The 19,284-nt window shown below is 36.7% G+C and overlaps 1 protein-coding gene across 4 annotated transcripts in view; it reads right to left on the reverse strand.

Moving 5' to 3' along the window:
• The window catches only part of Xrcc4 (X-ray repair cross complementing 4), a 191,379-nt gene that overhangs the window by 115,850 nt on the left and 56,245 nt on the right, over positions 1–19,284 (reverse strand). For all 4 annotated transcript variants that reach the window (XM_028760158.1, XM_028760155.1, XM_028760156.1 and 1 more), the window contains exon 4: positions 201–367. In XM_028760158.1, the coding sequence (XP_028615991.1) occupies positions 201–367 (167 nt within the window). The remainder of the gene's footprint in view (positions 1–200; positions 368–19,284) is intronic.

The raw sequence follows: 19,284 nt of genomic DNA on the forward strand, positions 1-19,284 counted from the left end.
AGCTAAAGTGGTTAAAGCCCATCTACAGTACAAAACAGCCACTAATAACGTGGTTGAATAAAATCAAGTAAAGGAATAACTGGAAAGGATTTTATAAAATGCCTGTTCTACATATGTTGTAACTTTATACATCATTAACTTGCATCTCTAGGAATGAAAGAGCTCAGTGTTTCTCTGACGCAAACTCACAGTGTACATACCGGCCTTGAATATCGTTCCAATCTCTCAGGAGCCTTTCGTTTTCTTTCTGCAGGTGCTCGTTTTTGGCTTGTTTTTCTGCAATGGTGTCCAAGCAGTAACAAAGGAGTTCTCTAATGACTTCAGCTGGGTTCGTAACTTTGTCTAGGTTGAAGGAAACAAGTCTAAACTAAAAATATAAAAAGAAAAAAAAGAAAAAAATGAAATAAAAAGAAAGAATGGAAAACGTTCAGATTGGGAGTAGTGTTGAGATTTAGTAATACAGTTTCAACATACTTTCTTCGGAGGGGAAAATGTATGAGACTGAAACTGTACTACCATATACAATACAATGAAGTAAAGCTGGACCAGTCCATAGTTTCCTATTGCCTTTCTCATATGAATCAACAAATAGGCTAAAAACATCATCTCTTACTTCCTATTATAAAACTATATCCGCTCTTCAGCATGCTACACCATGGGTTTACAAAAACCTAAATATAAGTTACTCCACTCAGAGTAAGGAAACAGCGTACACATGAGAACTTTCACCTCAGGTATTATTAAGATAAATGGAAGTATCTAACTATAATCATTGGAATAATTCATATATAAGCTACATATATACAGCCCAACAGGACCCACGTCCACTTGTGACTCACAGTCCCCCAGAGTGTCTCATTGATATAGATCAGAATGGACTGAGGATATGTCTAAGGAGATAATCATGAATAAGTTAACTGAAGTGCCAAAAGTCATCCACTGAACAAGGACTCTTCAATAGTAAAAGCAAGGATAAAGAGAGCCCAGCCCAGCATGCATGCAGGGTATTTTGTCATAGCAACAGGAAATGAAAATAAAACAAATATTTATAGTCATTTAGATTACAAACACATTTTAGAGGATTAACTATTACTTTTCTAATCATAAAATATGTTTTTAAGCTGAAACTGGTCATAATAGTCACTTAATTGTTTATTTTATCTCAACTTTTATTGGCTCTTAAAGTGAAAAATGTATCAGACAAACACAATTCCCTTTATTTCAATGAGTATACCCATTTGAACAGAACTCGTATCTTGGATTAAACTAAGTAATTTAAGGAATATTTAATAAAAACATAGTTGGATAGTTTATTTATTTTAAACTCTTAATCAAAGATCAAGAACATTTGAAATCTCATGAAATTAAAGATAAGTCCATGTAACAAAGATAAAAGATCAATTAAATTTTAAGGGCATCAGGAGTAATTAAAATGGACATAAGTTATGTTTAATGAAAGTCACAAATTTAAAACAACACACATTTTTAAGGAGCAATGATTTACTTTGGTTCACAATTTCAGAGTTTTGTTTGACTCCATTGCTTCCTGGTCTGTGACTCCACAGCTTCCTGGTCTACATTAAAGCAGACATTCATGGTGGAGAGCATGGACAGAGTATTGCTGCTCATCTCAGAATGGACACAAGCAGAGAGCCTGAGACAGGATACATCTTCCAGGGTATGCTTGCCTGTTACCTACCTCCTCCTATCAGGCACCTCTTACTCTCTGCCACTGACCAACAAAGCCACTATATCATAAACACATAAGGTCACTAATGGTGGATATAACCAGAGCCAACAGAATGCATCATTTTCAGAAAGTATTATAGCTAACAAGCAAGTCATCCTGTGCCCTATACGTCTTACTCAAACTATAGCTATATATAATATATACATATGCATATGCATATACATATACATAGTCATCAGTATAGGTTCATACCTATAATGCCAGTTCATGGAAGGCTAAGGCCAGGAAATTGTTGAATTTCTATGAGTTCAAGGGCATCTTGAGCTATAGAGTAAATTCAGGTCTATTTGGACTAAAAATAAGACTCTATTTCAAGCAAACAATTATTTTTATTTCCTTAGTTAACTGTGCCATTGCTCGTTTCTGAATCATACCATCCTACAAAGAATACAACACTATTAGAAGGTTTGTAAGAATAAACATGAGTGCAATTATCTCTTCATTCTTATTATGATGGCAATGTCAAAATGATTTTTTGCTATATGGCAAATGTAAAATTCTCTACTTTAGAAAGCCCATTTGTAATGGGGTCCTTATGGTGTGGGTATATTTCAATAGAGATTCAAGAACACCATCAAAAGATTTCTCATTATTTATAATTGTCTATAAAGAAACAGGAAACTAATAACACAGAACACACACACAGGCACACACACACACACCCTGAGGACACAGGATGTGAGTACTCACTTTCCTTACTTAGAATTTAATATGCCTTTTGAAAAAGGTTGATTACTTTAGCACAGTAGCCTTCCAGAGTGACAGACAATACCAGAGGGAACACTTTTTAGGAATGCAATCCCTGATTCTGATGCACAGTTGGTATTTCTCACTGAAACTGTGAAAAAGCAAACACTGGGCAAAAGTTATACAATGTATCAAAATACCAATCTATGAGGTATTTCAAGAGTATAATTTTACAGTACATAATATAAAATGCCAAAGACCATTTTTCTCTGAAATCAACTAGTTTACTTTGCTAAAGAACAATTTTTAAGGGTAGTAATAATATGTTCTAGAAAAAATTATACAGTATAAAACACACACACACACACACTTGATTATAAAAATGTGGCTCCCCCATATTTGAAACTGTAACACACTCCCACCAACTGTGCCACTGTCAGGACTGAACTACTTTTACTCGATAAACACACATAAATATTAGAAGCCATTGTATAGACATTACAAACTTTTCAGAAAGAAATATTTATATTATTATTACCTCAGGGCAGTCTAAAAACTAGTACTGTTAATTGTGACATGTACTATTTCACCTGGAGACAAAGGAATGAAAAAAAAATGACCACGTTGGCAAACACAGACATTTCAACAAACATATTCCTTTTGACAAGGTTAGGAAAAAATATAGAGGATAATAAATAGTGACCATGTATTTAATGGAATTTTCTTGCCAAAAGCATATTTTTAAAGGTTGGCTCTTAGATGCTCCAGTTCTGGAGATGCTAAACTGCAGTTAACTAGCTCTCCTGCTATAATTATAACCTTTGGGTTTAAGTAAAAACTAACAATAACACATAACTAAAACCAGCCAACCCCCTATTTCCAGTGCTGGGCAAAGGAAAGAAATACAAATGGAATGCTATTCAAAGAAGGTGACATCCATGTTTATATGGTGTTTGCCATGAGGCCCAGTCCAGTCCACAGAGAAAATGCAAGACCTCAAGTTGAAATATCACTTCCTGGCTGTAAGAGCCAAGACATAGAGTGTACAGTCACACAGCAAGAGTCATTGCCAGAGAAACAGAGACACACAAGTACACAAACAATAGGAGAGGAAAATGTGGCAGAGTTTACTGAGACAGGGCTGTAAGGACTTGACAGGATTAAATAGTATATCGTTATAGATGGGCATAAGGGAAAAATAGGAACCTCAATAAAACTAAGAGTTCCTACAGAGGGTTTAAAATTCACGTAATGCAGTCAACCAAAAGGAAACAAAATAGAGGTGATGGAATTTTAAAGGCAATTATAAAAACAAGCTGAATATTACAAATTATAATTTTAAAAGCATAATCTTGAACCAAAGTAAATCGTATTAGAAGAGAATTCATATGAACATAATTACTAAATTTCAGAACACTTGGAACAAAAAACATATTCTAAACATCCCAAAGAAATGAAATAGATTACATATGAAGGATCAGGATTATAATGACACTTGATTTCTGTAGCAACGATTAAAAATAGAAAGCACTGAATACTCTGACAAGAAGCTGTATGATAATATGTTGAATTATGATGAAGACAGACACTTGTCTTTTTCTATCAAACCACTGTAACAAAATACTTCAAACTACTAACTTACAAGCATGAGAAACATATTGCTTATACTAGTAGGAAGTCTAAAATAAAGGACCAGCACATCCAGTGGCAAGGACTTTTCCTCATAAAATATACCTTTCAACTGTGTCCTAAAATGGTGACAGGTAGCCAACTAATAGGTCTCTCAGGCTCCTCTGTTAAGGGCATGAACTCCATTCATGAGGACATAATTTAGGCCTGATTTTAATACTATCACATCATCGATCAAAAAGTAACATGTAAATTTTAACAAAATAAATTCATTTAGATCACTGAAATATAAAATGAAAAAAAAACATGGAATTCAGTACAAGAGAAAAAATAAATGAATCTTCAAAACGATGGTTAGTTTGTATATATGAACTAAATTATTTTCTCAAGCACCTTCAGTTTCTTGTACTGTTTTACAATGACAACTTTTAATGGCAGTTTAATAATTCAGCCCTAGGCTTCTTTGGGTGTTAGATCATTTGGTCATTTGCATATTTTTTAAAAATCATAACATGAAAACACATGAAGAATTTAACATGGTGCTTTTTTTTTAGAAGTAAGTATCAGTTCATTTTCACTGAGGGGGTAAAAACCTGTTGGCTCTTGTTCCATGCTCGTTAGGAGAAAGAAGTTGCATCTGCCATTTCATATTGAATTCAGTGTGCACAGGAGGATATTGTGTGATGAGTCCCTGTGGAATGTGTTGGTTATCACTCAGTTCATTACCAACCCTCTGCATTCTATTCACTACTGTAAAAATGGCTCTCACAATCTGGATTTCCCTGAAACCAATGTTACGTGGCTTCAGTTGTGGCAATAGAACAAATTCCAACCATACTCTTAACAACAACCTAAACAATGATGCCTTCTGATTTTAATCAATCTAAACACCAGACTTCAGAGAACTCCAAATGAGGAAATGGTACAAATGTACTGTTACCATCATCAAGCTCTCTTGGGACAAATCTCACTGCTGCTGCTAAGCTCTTCCTACTTCAGACATTGCTTGCCTTCAACATCCTCCTTACCCCTTTTCTATATTAGTGACAGGACCTTGCCTCCTAATTTCCAATCATGCAATGATTCTTCAGATTGCTGACTTACACACTTCTCTGTGCATTCTATTAATTGAAGACTAATATTATGCTTTCCTTTTCCAGCTTGTTTTCTTAAATAATCCATCATGACAGTCTAAGCTACTCAATTTACTTCTCATAAATTCCCTTTATTAGACATAAGTGGGTATTATTAGATCAGCCTGCTTCTTACATGGCTATTAATGGTGACTTGAGTCTCTCATGTTCCCAATGAGTAATGCAAACAGAAAGACAGTCTAGGGTTGTTGCGAGTTCCTATGGAGTTGGATCCACAGAAGGTTTTCCCACCCTATCCATATTTTTTTTTATGTTTTACCATAAGAACTTGTAGCAGACAAAATGTGGTTGCAAACAGGGTAAATAAGTTAAATTTATGCTTAAAAACAGAATATAGTAAATATGTCACAATTGAAGTCTCATCACATCTTAACCTCACTGGGTTCTCTTCTAATTCATCCCTCCAAAATACCTTCCTGCACCGTACCACACCACTAACATTTTCAAGATAAGTTTCTGCTCCCCCCAACACACACAACAATTACCTCTACCTTCTCCACTGAAATAGTCTTAGCAAAGTACATCAGGAACTCAAAGTCAGAGGACATGTCACCGTGTCTGTTTTATGTGCCTTGCCTTTGCTTCCGTGACACCTCACTGGCCTGGTTTTTATCCTGTACTGCTTCTTATCAGTGCCTCTTGCACACTCCTATTTTTGGATATGTTCTTTAGTGGATGCTTGTATTCTTGTTTTCAACTTCTCTTTTTCCTCTCTATTCTCTATCAGTGATATCAAGTACTCTGGAAGTTTCTCCTACTGCCAGCACACTGAGAACTGCCAAGTTTGTATCATAAGGTTAGATCTCTAGAGTGTTTCCGTTTATGTCCCAGAAGATTCACAAGTTAATATCTGAAACTAAATTGTCCATTACTCCAGGAACCTGTTTCCTTCTAGTAACCAAAAGCCTCTTCCCAACAACGAACCCACATTAGTCCGTAGGCTAACCCTTGCTTCTGTTATCTGGTACTGCATCTTTTCAATTATACATGTTTGCCAATTCTACATCCTAAGTACTTCAAGCCTGTGAGTTTCCCTATATTTCAGTGGTCTCACTTAGGGTCAGTTCTAGTCTATGACATGTGTAGGACTGAGACCACAGAACAACTGCACTTTCTGCCAGTCTTGGTCCCTTGCTTTGTCTCTACTTTTACAAGGTTGTTTCAAATCAGACTGCTAATCCTGACTGAAGAGTCTAAAGTCCATTCCTCTAGTCGGTAAGGCTTCGATGGCTGTTGTCTGCTTCCTGCCACACCTGAGCTCCCACTTCCAAACTGTACGATTATCTGTAGTCCTCATCACTACCACATATTCCTAATTCTTCTCACGCTCAGTGCTGTATGAACAGTTCTCTAATCCATCCCAATTATTTTTATTCTAGGATTTCAATGACTCTGAATATAAAGAAAAGCTATCTGCAGGGACAGTTCCACTAGGACTGAATAAAACATATTCATTATGTTTTCAATGTCCTTCAAACAGTAAAACATGATCAATTTCTTTTATGAACCAAAAATTAATGAATAAAGGTTTATAACAACATACTGATAATTTCTTGCTTTACTCTTTAATAGACTTGAGAGCAATGTAATAAAATTTCCTTTCCCAGAGTAGTAAAAATATATAAATAGTAAGATTCACACTCTTTTGAACACATCATTTCTCAGGCAGAAATGTTCTTCTCTATTTCTGGGTTTCACTTATATTGTGGGAACTGTTTGTGCATCATTGTGTGTTGCTTAAGTGCTGTATGATTAAGAAAACCTCCATCAAATGCTCTTTCACAGTGAGAAGGCAACAATCAATAAAAGTATTCCCAGGACAAGAAGGGCTAGCCTGATCCAGCTATATATGCCATTCCTGAGGTTTGACCAAAATGGAAATACTGACCTCAGGCCATGGATAATTTTATTGGCGTTATCTGCAGTATCAAAGCTCAACAGAGCAGTATTCTTTAAATTCATAATCTCACTATGCAAAGTTAACACACCCAGAGAGGTGTTAGAATTATGCCAAATAGCCTACAGGTGTCTTTAAACTTTTTCAAATTATAATGACAATCATTGTGAATTTCAAAAGTAACACTACTCCAATGATATTTGTCATGAGTCTTGGGATGGCTCCTAACTCTGAACCCTGAACCTCCTTCAGATAATTTGAACAGGTTTTAGAGCATCATCCGTTGTTCCAGATACCTATATATATCCTTTTGTATACTCAATACATTACTAACATTTTTTTGCTAGATGGTTATCAAAAATAGTTGTCTTAACTCCTTGTGTCAAGCTATTGGAGAAGCAGTGGTGCTAGCAATTAATGAAATTAAAGCTGTTGTACCAGCAATAACCAAGCCCATTACTCTCTTGCTTCTGCTTAAAGCCTAACTCACTTCTTCCAGCACTTTCAAGCCTTTTTCAGAGAATCAAAGTTTCCAATACTCAGGGCATTTAGACAAAAGCTGGTTGATAGACCCCCATAACAGACATGCCAGGTCTCAACACACTAAACAACTGGAAATTATACAGTCAATACAACTTACAACAAATACTATAGAAGACAGAAAACCAATTTTAGCTTGACAATTTAAAGAGCCTTAAAATATGCACTAACCCTTGTTTGAAATCAAGATCCTGATCCAACTTTATCTCTTGCTATCATAAATTCATAGTAAACTACAGCTAACTTCCAAATATGTCTCTGACAATGTCCAGACCCAGCCTTCCAAGTGTAGATTCTTATTTCCAATATTGGATTGATTTCTAGATCAGTACAGAATTGAGTCCGAATTGCTGGTCACCTTAAAGAAAAATTCAGAAGACATTATAATTTCTCTTTTTGATTCTCTATCCCACAAGGTCTAAAAACTTGAGGCAAAGCAGTTTGTCCCATCTGGGATATAGTCAAGCAAATGTGGGTCAGGAACGTATGTCCAACACAGCTCCCCAATCACCCTTGTCAGGGCACTCAGCAAGCTCACAGGTTGGCATCATTCTTTGTCTCAGCAACAGTATGTCTCACCAATCTTTTTAAAGTTCCGTGGGCCTCTTCCATAATACCTTGTCCTTGAGGATTATATGAAATCCACGTAATAAATTGTTGACAAAAATTCTCGACTGCTTGACTACAATTGCCAGACACATTATCTGCTTTTTAATTGGATACATTATTTATTTACCTTTCAATGTTATCCCCTCTCCCATGCTCCCTGCTCTCGAATTTCCCAACACTAGGGGATCCAAACTTTCAGGGACCAAAGCCCCTCTCGTCCACTGATGCCTGACAAGGCCATCCTCAACTGCCTATACAGGTGGAGCCATGGTCCCTTTGTGTTCCCAGGCTGGAGGTTTAGACTCTGGGAGCTCTGGTTAAGTATTTTGATACTCCATCTAAGAAGGACCAAAGCACCCACCCTTTAGTCTTCTTTCTTATTCTTGAGCTTCATGAGGTCTAAGTATTGTATCTTAGGTATTCTGAGCATTTGGGTTAATATCCACTTATCAGTGAGGGCATACCACGTGTGTTCTTTTGGGATTGGGTTACCTCACTCAGGATATTTTCCAGTTCCATCCATTTGCCTAAGAATTTCATGAACTCACTGTTTCTAATAGCTGAGTAGTACTCCATTATGCAAATGTACCACATTTTCTGTACCCATTCATCTGTTGAAGGACATCTGGGTTCTTTCCAGCTTCTGGATATTATAAATAAGGCTGCTATGAACATAGTGCAACATGTGTCCCTGTTGTATGCTGAAACATCTTTTAGGGATATGCCAAGGAGTGGTATAGTGGGGTACTCAGGTAATACTATGTTCAATTTTCTGAGGAACCTCAAACTTGCTTTCCATAGTAGTTGTACCAGCTTGCAATCCCACCAACAATGGAGGAGTGTTCTTCTTTCTCCACGTCCTTGCCAGCATCTGCTATAACCTGAGGTTTTAATCTTGGCCATTCTGACTGGTGTGAGGTGGAATCTCAAGGTTGTTTTGATTTGCATTTCCCTGATGACTAAGGATGTTGAACATTTCTTTAGGTGCTTCTCAGCCATTCCAGTTTCCTCAGTTGAGAACTCTTTGTTTAACTCTGTGCTCCATTTCTAATAGGGTTATTTGATTGTCTAGAGTCTAATTTCTTGAGTTCTTTGTATATATTTGATATTAGCCCTCTATCAGATGTAGGATTGGTAAAGATCTTTTCCGAATATGATGGTTTCGGCTTTGTCCTATTGATGGTGTCCTTTGCTTCCCAGAAGCTTTGCAGCTGTATGAGGTCCCATTTGTCAATTCTTTTTTTTTTCTATTTCAGTTAAAATTTATTTTTATTGTGACTATTAGAAAAGTTACAGCTGCCTACAGTAAAGGGCTGACACTGTGCTTCTATGGGACTATTCTATGATAAGGTAGCGCAAAGACTCTCCAGTCAGACTACATGGAATTAAAAACCTTTCTGCCTATTTGGCCATGGGAAAGTCATGTCCACATGGCTTCTGTAAACAACAGCAGCATCAGTAAATGGGTAAAATGTCTTACAATGACCTATGGACCTGTCTTATGGCGTTACCAAAATTAAATCCATCTATAATTGTCACTTGCTGAGATACTTCCTGAGATGCCACATACAGATTAAGAACAAGATACGTTGCTCCACTCAGTGAAGGAAATCAGGACCTTGTAAATGAATACCCAACAATAAACCATCTGCTTCAGCTCATCAAAGCTACATTGATAACAGATGGAGAACTGGAAGAGCTAGACTTTTAGATTAAGCCCCTCAAAAAAGCCATTTGTCAATTCTTGATCTTAGAACATAAGCCATTGATGTTCTGTTCAGGATTTTTTCCCCTGTGCAAATGTGTTGGAGGATTTCCCCATTTTCTCTTCTATTAGTTACAGTGTAGCTGGTTTTATGTGGAGGTCCTTGATCCGCTTTGACTTGAACTTTGTACGAGAAGTACAGATCAATTTGCATTCTTCAACATGCTGACCTCCAGTTGGACCAGCACCATTTGTTGAAAATGCTGTCTTTTTTCCACTGGATGGTTTTAGCTCCTTTGTCAAAGATCAAGTGACCATAGGTTTGTGGATTCATTTCTGGGTCTTCAATTCTATTCCATTGATCTTCCTGCCTGTCTCTGTACCAATACCAGGTAGTTTTTATCACTATTGCTCTGTAGTACAGCTTGAGGTCAGGGATGGTGATTCCTCCCAAAGTTCTTTTATTGTTGAGAGTAGTTTTCGCTATCCTAGGTATTTTTTTATTCCAAATGAATTTGAAAATTGCTCTTTCTATTTCAGTGAAGAATTGAGTGGAAATTTTGATGGGAATTCCATTAAATCTGTAGACTGCTCTCGGAAAGATAGCCATTTTTACTACATTAATCCTTCCAATCCACGAGCATGGGAGATCTTTCAATCTTCTGAGATCTGCTTCTATTTCTTTCTTCAGGGACTTGAAATTCTTGTCATACAGATCTTTTACTTGCTTGGTTAGATTCATACCAAGGTATTTTATATTATTTGTGACTACTGTGAAGGGTGTCATTTCCCTAATTTCTTTCTCAGCCTGCTTATCTTTTGAATAGAGTAAGGCTACTGATTTGTTTGAGATAATTTTATATCCAACCACTTTGCTAAAGCTCTTTATTGGGTTTAGGAGTTCTCTGGTGGAAGTTTTGGCGTCACCTAAGTATACTATCATATCATCTGCAAATAGTGAAATTTTGACTTCTTCCTTTTCAATTTGTATCTCTTTGACCTCCTTGTGTTGCCTAATTGCTCTGGCTAAGACGTCTAGTACTATATTGAATAGGTAGGGACAGGGTGGGCAGCCTTGTCTAGTCCCTGATTTTAGTGGGAGTGCTTCAAGTTTCTCTCCATTTAGTCTGATGTTGACTACTGGTTTGCTGTATATTGTTGTTAACATCCTTAGGTATGGGCTTTAGATTCCTGATCTTTCCAAGACTTTTATCGTGAAGGGGTGTAGAATTTTGTCAATTGCTTTCTCAGCATCTAGTGATATGATCCTGTGGTTTTTTTTCTTTGAGTTTGTTTATACACTGGATTGCATTGATGGATTTCCGTATATTGAACCATCCTTGGATTCCTGGGATAAAACCTACTTGATCATGACGGATGATTGTTTTGGATTCGGTTTGCTAGAATTTTATTGAGTATTTTTGCATTGATATTCATAATGGAGATTGGTCTTAAGTTCTCTTCCTTTTTGGATCTTTGTGTGGTTTAGGTATGAGTGTAATTCTGGCTTCACAGAATAAATTGAGTAGTGTTCCTTCTGTTTCTATTTTGTGGAATAATTTGAATAGAATTAGTATTAGGTCTTCTTGGAAGGTCTGATAGAATTCTGTACTAAATCCATCAGGTCCTAGGCTTTTTTTGGTACAGAGACTTTTAATGACTGCTGCTATTTATTTATGGGTTATTGGATTGTTTAGGTGGTTTATCTGATCTTGACCAGTGATCAACCTGGGCAACCAATTTGGCAATGTATGGATAGGAATCATCTTGGTCAGCCTTTATCTTCCTTCCATCAGTCAATTCCTGCCAGGAATATCAATGACATGGATAAACACATCACTGAAGGATGCAAAGATAAGTCAGAAAACAAGTACATTCTCTCCTAAAGCTAATTGAGGTCCAAGGCTGATGGTTTATTCTTCGTTTTTTCCCTCCATTTGTCAAGTTCCTACAAGACTATAGGGAATTTTTGGTGGGTTTTGTTTTTTGGGTTTTTTTTAAATGATAAAGAAAGATGCCTAAATTCTTTAACAATATCCCTCTAACACCAGAATGTAGTTACTGGTTGGATAAAAGTTAATGAATTTACACTTAAGACATTGATCAGACATTTAAAATGATTAATGAATATTATAATTAAAACTAATCACAGCTATGGTAATATCATTAGTTCAACTTCAATTAGCAACCTTTTATAATTAGTAATATCTACATATTTGTAAAGTCCATTAATATTTCATTCATATATATATATATGTATATATACATATACATCCAAATATTTTATTAGTGAAGGACAGTAAAATCTATAATTTTAGTTTCATTAAATTTGAATATAAGGAGCAGAAATAGAAATAAAGTAGGAAAAAGAAATCTGAAAAGTGTACTGCTCTCAGTACCATGGACAATTAAGAAGTTTCTGTAAAGAAAAAAATCTGACATCGAGGTTATAGTAATAAATTCAATTTTGGAGTTCTTGTTCTAATACTAAAGAGGTACAGAGAAAATACGCTATAATCTAGTCAATAAGTTTCTATGTAATCCTACATGTAAATTCAAAATTTAATTACACTTGCTTTCATTATTTCTCACTGTGTATATGAAAATGACAATCTATAGAAGAATTTTAATCCAGCAATGTGGCTGATCAGTCAAGGGATCACATCCTAAAATATGATCTGGCTAGAATGCAGAGACACCCTGGATTACAGTTTGATCTTGCTGGAATACAGAAATGCCCTTAGTATACACCTTTAATCCCAAACAATGAATCTATAGTCAGTTTGTTTAAAAAAAAATGCAGCCATGTTTGTAAGTAATGTCTAATTGAGGGGTAAACAAAGTGATTAATCAGAGAAAGATTTGACAGAATGAGTCAGAGATAAGATGTACCCAACTCTCATGAAAACAGCACAGAAAAGAAAGGATACTTAAGAAAAAAGCAGAGGAAAGATAGGCAACCTAAGAGACTAGTGCAGAGGGAGAGAGAGGGGAGGGGAAAGGGAGAGAGGGAAAAGGAGAAGGCAGTTTTACAGAGCAAGATAATTTTATTTTATTGGATATTTTCTTTATTTACATTTTAAATGTTAACTCCTTTCCAGGATTCCCCTCCAGAACCCCTATCCCATTCCACCTCTCCCTTCCTCTCCACCACCCACCACCCACCCACTCCAACCTTCCCACCCTGGCATTCCCCTACACTGGGGCATGGAACTCCCTCAGGCCCAAGGGCCGCTCCTCCCACTTATGTGCAACAAGATCATCCTCTGCCACACATGCAGCCAGAGCCACTGGTCCCTAAATGTGTGCTCTTTGGTTGGTGGTCCAGTCTTACAGAGAAAGCTTTACAGGCACAGGTTGCAGGTGAACATTCTAGGCCTAGGTGATGGAGATTAGAAGCTTCCAGGCCTAAGCCTGGGAAAGTGAGATAGAAACATGCTGGGCTAAACAATGCATTCATAAAGCTTGGGTATGGCTCATCTCATCACACCAACTAAGGAAATAAAAGCAACACTTACAACCACTAATAGTACATTAAGATGGAGCACACAGAATGTCTGTTTCCTATCAGTGAATAAAGAGCAGCAATATGTTAGTAAATTCACAATATTAGTGAATTCATGTCAGGAAACTGTTACAAGCCATGATTATAACAGTGTCACCATGACTTTTCAAATTTCAAAAGCTCAAAGTATAAATGTGGCCAGATCAAATATTAAAGTATTATAATATTAAGATCAGTGTTCACAGTGAATTAATGTCCCTACTGTATAAAACACCAAGTGTTGTGTGGTAACTATGTAAAACAGTCATTTTACATAGAACAGCTTCTTGCTGTTAGCAAATATTAAAACCAGGAATTCATTTTTAGTGACATCCAAAAGAAATCAACTGTTTTGGCATTCAATCTTTCCACTTCTGTAGACTGTTTTTTATGAAGCACTGTCAAATGAGAACAAACACTCATTGCCAAAAATCTGTTCAAAGAGAATAGCAGCCATTGTATTTTTTGGCAAGTTAGTGATCACAATTCATTCAATGAGGTGCTGGAGATGAATTGCAAAACCTAAATAAAGGAATAAAGTAAAGACAAGACAGCATTTTGCAAACACAGCTTATAGTAAGACTATTCATGTTTATATGCAAAATCAGATTAATGGAAAAAGAAACAATGCCATATATAAAATAAATGGTAAATATTTTGAGATGATTGTCTCCAATTGTTACCTCAAAAGCAAATGCCAAAGTATTGCCCCTGTTCCCTCAGTCTAGCACATAAAATGATGTATGAAAAAGTTACCTTTTGAGAATTATATAATATAAAGGAGAGTGAATCAATTAAGTATCAAATATTCTTAATAAGGAAACTAATCTCAAAAGAGACAAATATATTTTGGTAATAATAAGGGCATAAAAACAGCTGTCAACAGATAGTCCATAATAAGATGATTGCAAATATCAAGACTGTATTTCAGCCATTGCAGTTTATAAACTTTTCCTAAAGATAATTCAGTTCCTGCTAATTTTCAACAGAAAGATGTGAAATTATTTCTATGCACATATATTGTTTGTCTCTGATGAGTGCAGATTGAACATTCAGAATAACATAATATATATCACCTTGCACAACATCTATCTTAGAACCTAGAGACTATCAAAATAGGTGAGCTGTGACTGAAAGTCAGAAAACATGTTCTTGTGTACACCTGTGTCACAGCAATGAATGTCCACTGAAATAGGGACCAGTCGACAAGCATCTGATCCTAGGCTACTCATGAAAACAAGATTTCCAAGAAAACTTGCTCATAACTTAATAGAGAGAAAGAGAGAGATGATGTACATTTTTCCATTGTTATTTCATCAGTGAGGAACTAGAGGAACCACCCAGGCCTGGATTAAATATCCTTTTCTTCTTACTGCCAACAGCATTCTATGACTCTTTTGAACATTAGTAGTTAAACTGCTTTCATTCAAACTGTTTTCCTAGGAAACTGGTCAAAAAATATATATTATTAATAATTCAACATGACGTTTCTGAAACACAAAGCTACGGTCAACAAAGAAAATGCCACACTCAAACACTCAAACACAAATATGATAATGTAAGTAAACAAGTACAATGTATATTTCTTTATAGATTTATAATTTAATAATTACATTTATATTACACATTAATTGAACCATGATGATTAAAGACTAAAGGGGAAATTCATTAATCATGTGTACAAAATTCACCAATAACCAAAACTATCACTATAAATTTCCTTTATAATCAGATCAGAATGCTTCTTAGTGATTATCAATTGTCAGAAGTCTTATTCAGAAAAGAAATAAAATGACAAATATATAAGAATAAAGAAGATGCCTGTCTGTATTTTCTGGAGGATTTACCACAAGTGAAAGTTCTATTTTGTCTCAATGTGCTCAGCAAGAGAAAACATAAAAAACTGTAAGGAAGTCATAATTACTATACTCCCATGAAGGGACTGAGGTACCAGTAACTATAACATTAAAGAGTTTCCCCCACCATTCATTATGGCACTACTAAAGATTATCTTTTGCAAAGCAATATTGACTTTGCTACAACATTTTTGATGGAAAGTAGAATTTTTTGTGTGATTATTTTATTAGATATTTTATTTATATTTCAGATGTTATCCCCTTACCCCATTCCCCGCCCCCCCCACCCAGGGATCCCCTATCCCATTGCCCATCCTCCTGCTTCTCTGTGGATGTGCCCCTACCTAGACACCCCCACTCCCACCTCCCCACCCTCGAATTCCCACACACACACAAAGTATCGAGCCTTCATGGGACCAAGGATCTCCTCTCCCACCTATGCCCTACAGGGCCATCCTCTCTTACATACACAGCTGAAGCCATGGATCCCTCCCTACGTGCTGCTCCCAGGCTGGTAGTTTAGACACGGGGAGGTCTGGTTGGTTGGTATTGTTGCTCTCCTGTTGGGGCCGCAAACCCTTTCAGCTCCTTCAGTCTTCACTCTAACTCCTCCATTGGGAACCCCTTGATCAGTTCAATGGTTAGCTGTGAGCATTTGCCTCTATATATGTCAAACTCTGGCAGACCTCTAAGGAAACAGCTATAACAGGCTCCTGTCAGCATGCAATTCCTGACATCAATATCAACATCTACCTTTGTTGACTGCACATGGGATGGATACCCAGGTGGAATGGTCTCCAGACAGCCCCTCCTTCAGTTTCTGTCCCTCACTTTGTCTCCATATTTGCTCCCTTGAGTATTTTGTTACTCCTTCTAAGAAGGACCAAAGCGTCCACACTTGATCTTCCTCCTTTATGAGCTTCATGTGGTCTGTGAGTTGAATCTTGGGTATTTCAAGCTTCTGGGCTAAAATCCAATAATCAGTGAGTGAATACCATGTGTGTTCTTTTGTGATTGGCTTACCTCACTCAGGATTATATTTTCTAGTTCCATCCATTTACCTAGGAATTTCTCGAATTCATTGTTTTTAATAGCTGAGTAATACTCCATTATGTAAGTGTACCACATTTTCTGTATCCATTCCTCTGTTGAAAAACATCTGGGTTCTTTCCAGCTTCTGGCTATTATAAATAAGGCTGATATGAACATAGTGGAGTACATGTCCTTGTTATATGTTAAGACCATCTTCTGGGTATATGCCCAGGAGTGGCATAGATGCTCTGTCCAATTTTCAGAGGAAATGCCAAACTGATTTCCAGAGTCGTTGCACCATCTTGCAGTCTCACCAACAATGGAGGAGTGTTCCTCTTTCTCCACATCCTCACCAGCATCTACTATCACCTGAGTTTTTTATCTTAGCCATTCTGACTGGTGTGAGATGGAATCTCAGGGTTGTTTTGATTTGCATTTCCCTGATGACTAAGGATGTTGAACATTTTTTTAGGTGCTTCTCGGCCATTTGAGTTTACTCAGTTGAGAACTCTTTGTTAAGCTCTGTACCCCATTTTTTAACAGGATTATTTGGTTACCTGGAGTCTAATTTCTTGAGTTCTTTGTATATATTAGATATTAGCCCTCTATCAGATGTAGGATTGGTAAAGATCTTTTCCCAATCTGTTGGTTGCTGTTTTGTCCTATTGACAGTGTCCTTTGCCTTACAGAAACTTTGCAATTTTATGAAGTCCCATTTGTCAGTTCTTGATCTTAGAGCATAAGCCATTGGTGTTCTGTTTAGGAACTTTTTCCCTGTGCCCAAGTATTCGAGGTTCTTCCCCACCTTCTTTTTTTTTTTTGAATTATTTATTTTATGTATATAAGTACATTGTAGCTGTCTTCAGACACACCAGAAGAGGGCATCTGATCACTTTACAGATGGTTGTGAGCCACCATGTGGTTGCTGGGAATTGAACTCTGGACCTCTGGAAGAACAGTCAGTGTTACTAACCACTGAGCCATCTCTCCAGGCACCCTCTCCCCCCCTTCTCTTCTGTTAGTTTCAGTGTATCTGGTTTTATGTGGAGGTCCTTTATCCACTTGGACTTCAGCTTTGTACAAGGAAATAAGAATGGATCGATTTGCATTCTTCTACATGTTGTCCTCCAGTTGAACCAGCACCATTTGTTGAAAATACTGTCCTTTTTCCACTGGATGGTTTTAGCTCCTTTGTCAAAGATCAAGTGACCATAGGTGTGTGGGTTCATTTATGTGTCTTCAATTCTTTTCCATTGATCTTTCTGCCTGTCTCTGTACCAATACCATGCAGTTTTTATCACTATTGCTCTGTAGTACAGCTTGAGGTCAAGAATGGTGTGATTCCTTGTCAGGGGCAGCCCTGTTTATACACTTGCAATCGTAAGGATGCCACAGTTTACCTGCCGCTGAGACAGTCCATGGGTCTGTGTGAGAATCAGATCATCAGAGCAGCCAGATCTTTGAAGTAAAGTGATAGGACAGGCATTTTCTAAGCAGTCACTACTCATGATGGACTCAAGGAGTGAGTCAAATCAGGACACAAGGAATTAGGGTAAAAAAGAAAGGAAGAATAAAGGGGTGGGGGCATGGGACAAACCTTCTCTAAGCAGTCACTGTTCGTGACAGGACTGAAGGAGTCACTCAGATCTCAAGGAACTAAGGTTAAGAAAAAAGGATCTTTAAAAATTCTTTGCTTCCATTAGTGTTGTTCTCCCAAGAGAGGACTATTGATAAAAAATGCTATACCTCCTAAGGAGGAGATAAGAAGTTAAACCTTGAAAATGAGAGTGAGAAAAAGTTAAAGGAGTTGCCCGCTCTCTGGCATGTTAACAAAAGAAAAACAAAAAGCTTATTACAGAGCCCTCCTGAGAGCAAGAGATGATGGGAGATGCCCTAGTCTCTCTGGCTCTCTCTAGGAGAGATTCTCAGTTCTACTTTCTCTGTTTACCATGTGTCTTTGGTATGCCAACCTGTCCATGTGTGTCTTTTGTATGTCTTTGTCTCGTATGAATGATTGTTCTATGTCTCCTGTTCAAAAGAAAAACTGGTTAAAACTGCTTGCTTGATTTAGTTTGAAACTTGCTTGAGAGGCAGTCTCAATTTACACAGCAAAAGCTGGTAATTTACCCTGCTCTGTGGCTGGGAGAAGAGCACTGGCAGAAAGAACCTTGAGAAGAGTTAACTGTTTTCATAAACGGCTTTTGGAAAAAGGCCAAGAGCTTAGTGGTTATTCCCGGTTAGATAAGTGAAAGGGGGCTTTTCTCTTATAATTACAACTAAAAAGAAAAATTTGTTTAGTTGTACATTTATTTTTATTCTTGATTGGTATTAAAAATATAAATATGATCTATATGTCCTGATTGTATATTATTGGGTATATTATCGAGTATAATTACAAATTTATAACTTTGATAACAAAAGCAGGATTAGAGCTGGTGATTCAAAGTTGGAGTCATTCAAAAACCAGATGTATAAAAGAGATTTCAGTTAGAGTTTTATCTGAGCTCAAACAAGAACAGTTTCTTCTGTTATACAATTGGCTTATCAGTTGATCCCTCTAAAGGAGTTTTAATACAAGCCTTTGCTCTCATACAACAAGCTTTAACATTTTAGAGAGTTTTTGCTGCCCCAAAAAACATCCAAAGACTGTATCTTTTCAATATTTGAGACATCAGCTATATTCCTAAATAAACTATGACACAAAAAATTCAAATAAGAAAAGATAGAACACTTATTTTAAATTATTTTCAAAAGTTTCTAGGAGATCCTAATTGTCTAAGACCTTATTTTAAACTTTCCACAAAGGACTTTAAGCCTCTGTTTAATGTTCTCAAGAGAGTTACAAACCCTAATTTCTTTCTACAAATGGCTAATAAAAGAA

The sequence above is a fragment of the Grammomys surdaster genome, unplaced genomic scaffold (genome assembly GCF_004785775.1).
Source record: "Grammomys surdaster isolate TR1022 unplaced genomic scaffold, NIH_TR_1.0 126391, whole genome shotgun sequence".
In the NCBI taxonomy this organism is placed as follows: Eukaryota; Metazoa; Chordata; class Mammalia; order Rodentia; family Muridae; genus Grammomys; species Grammomys surdaster.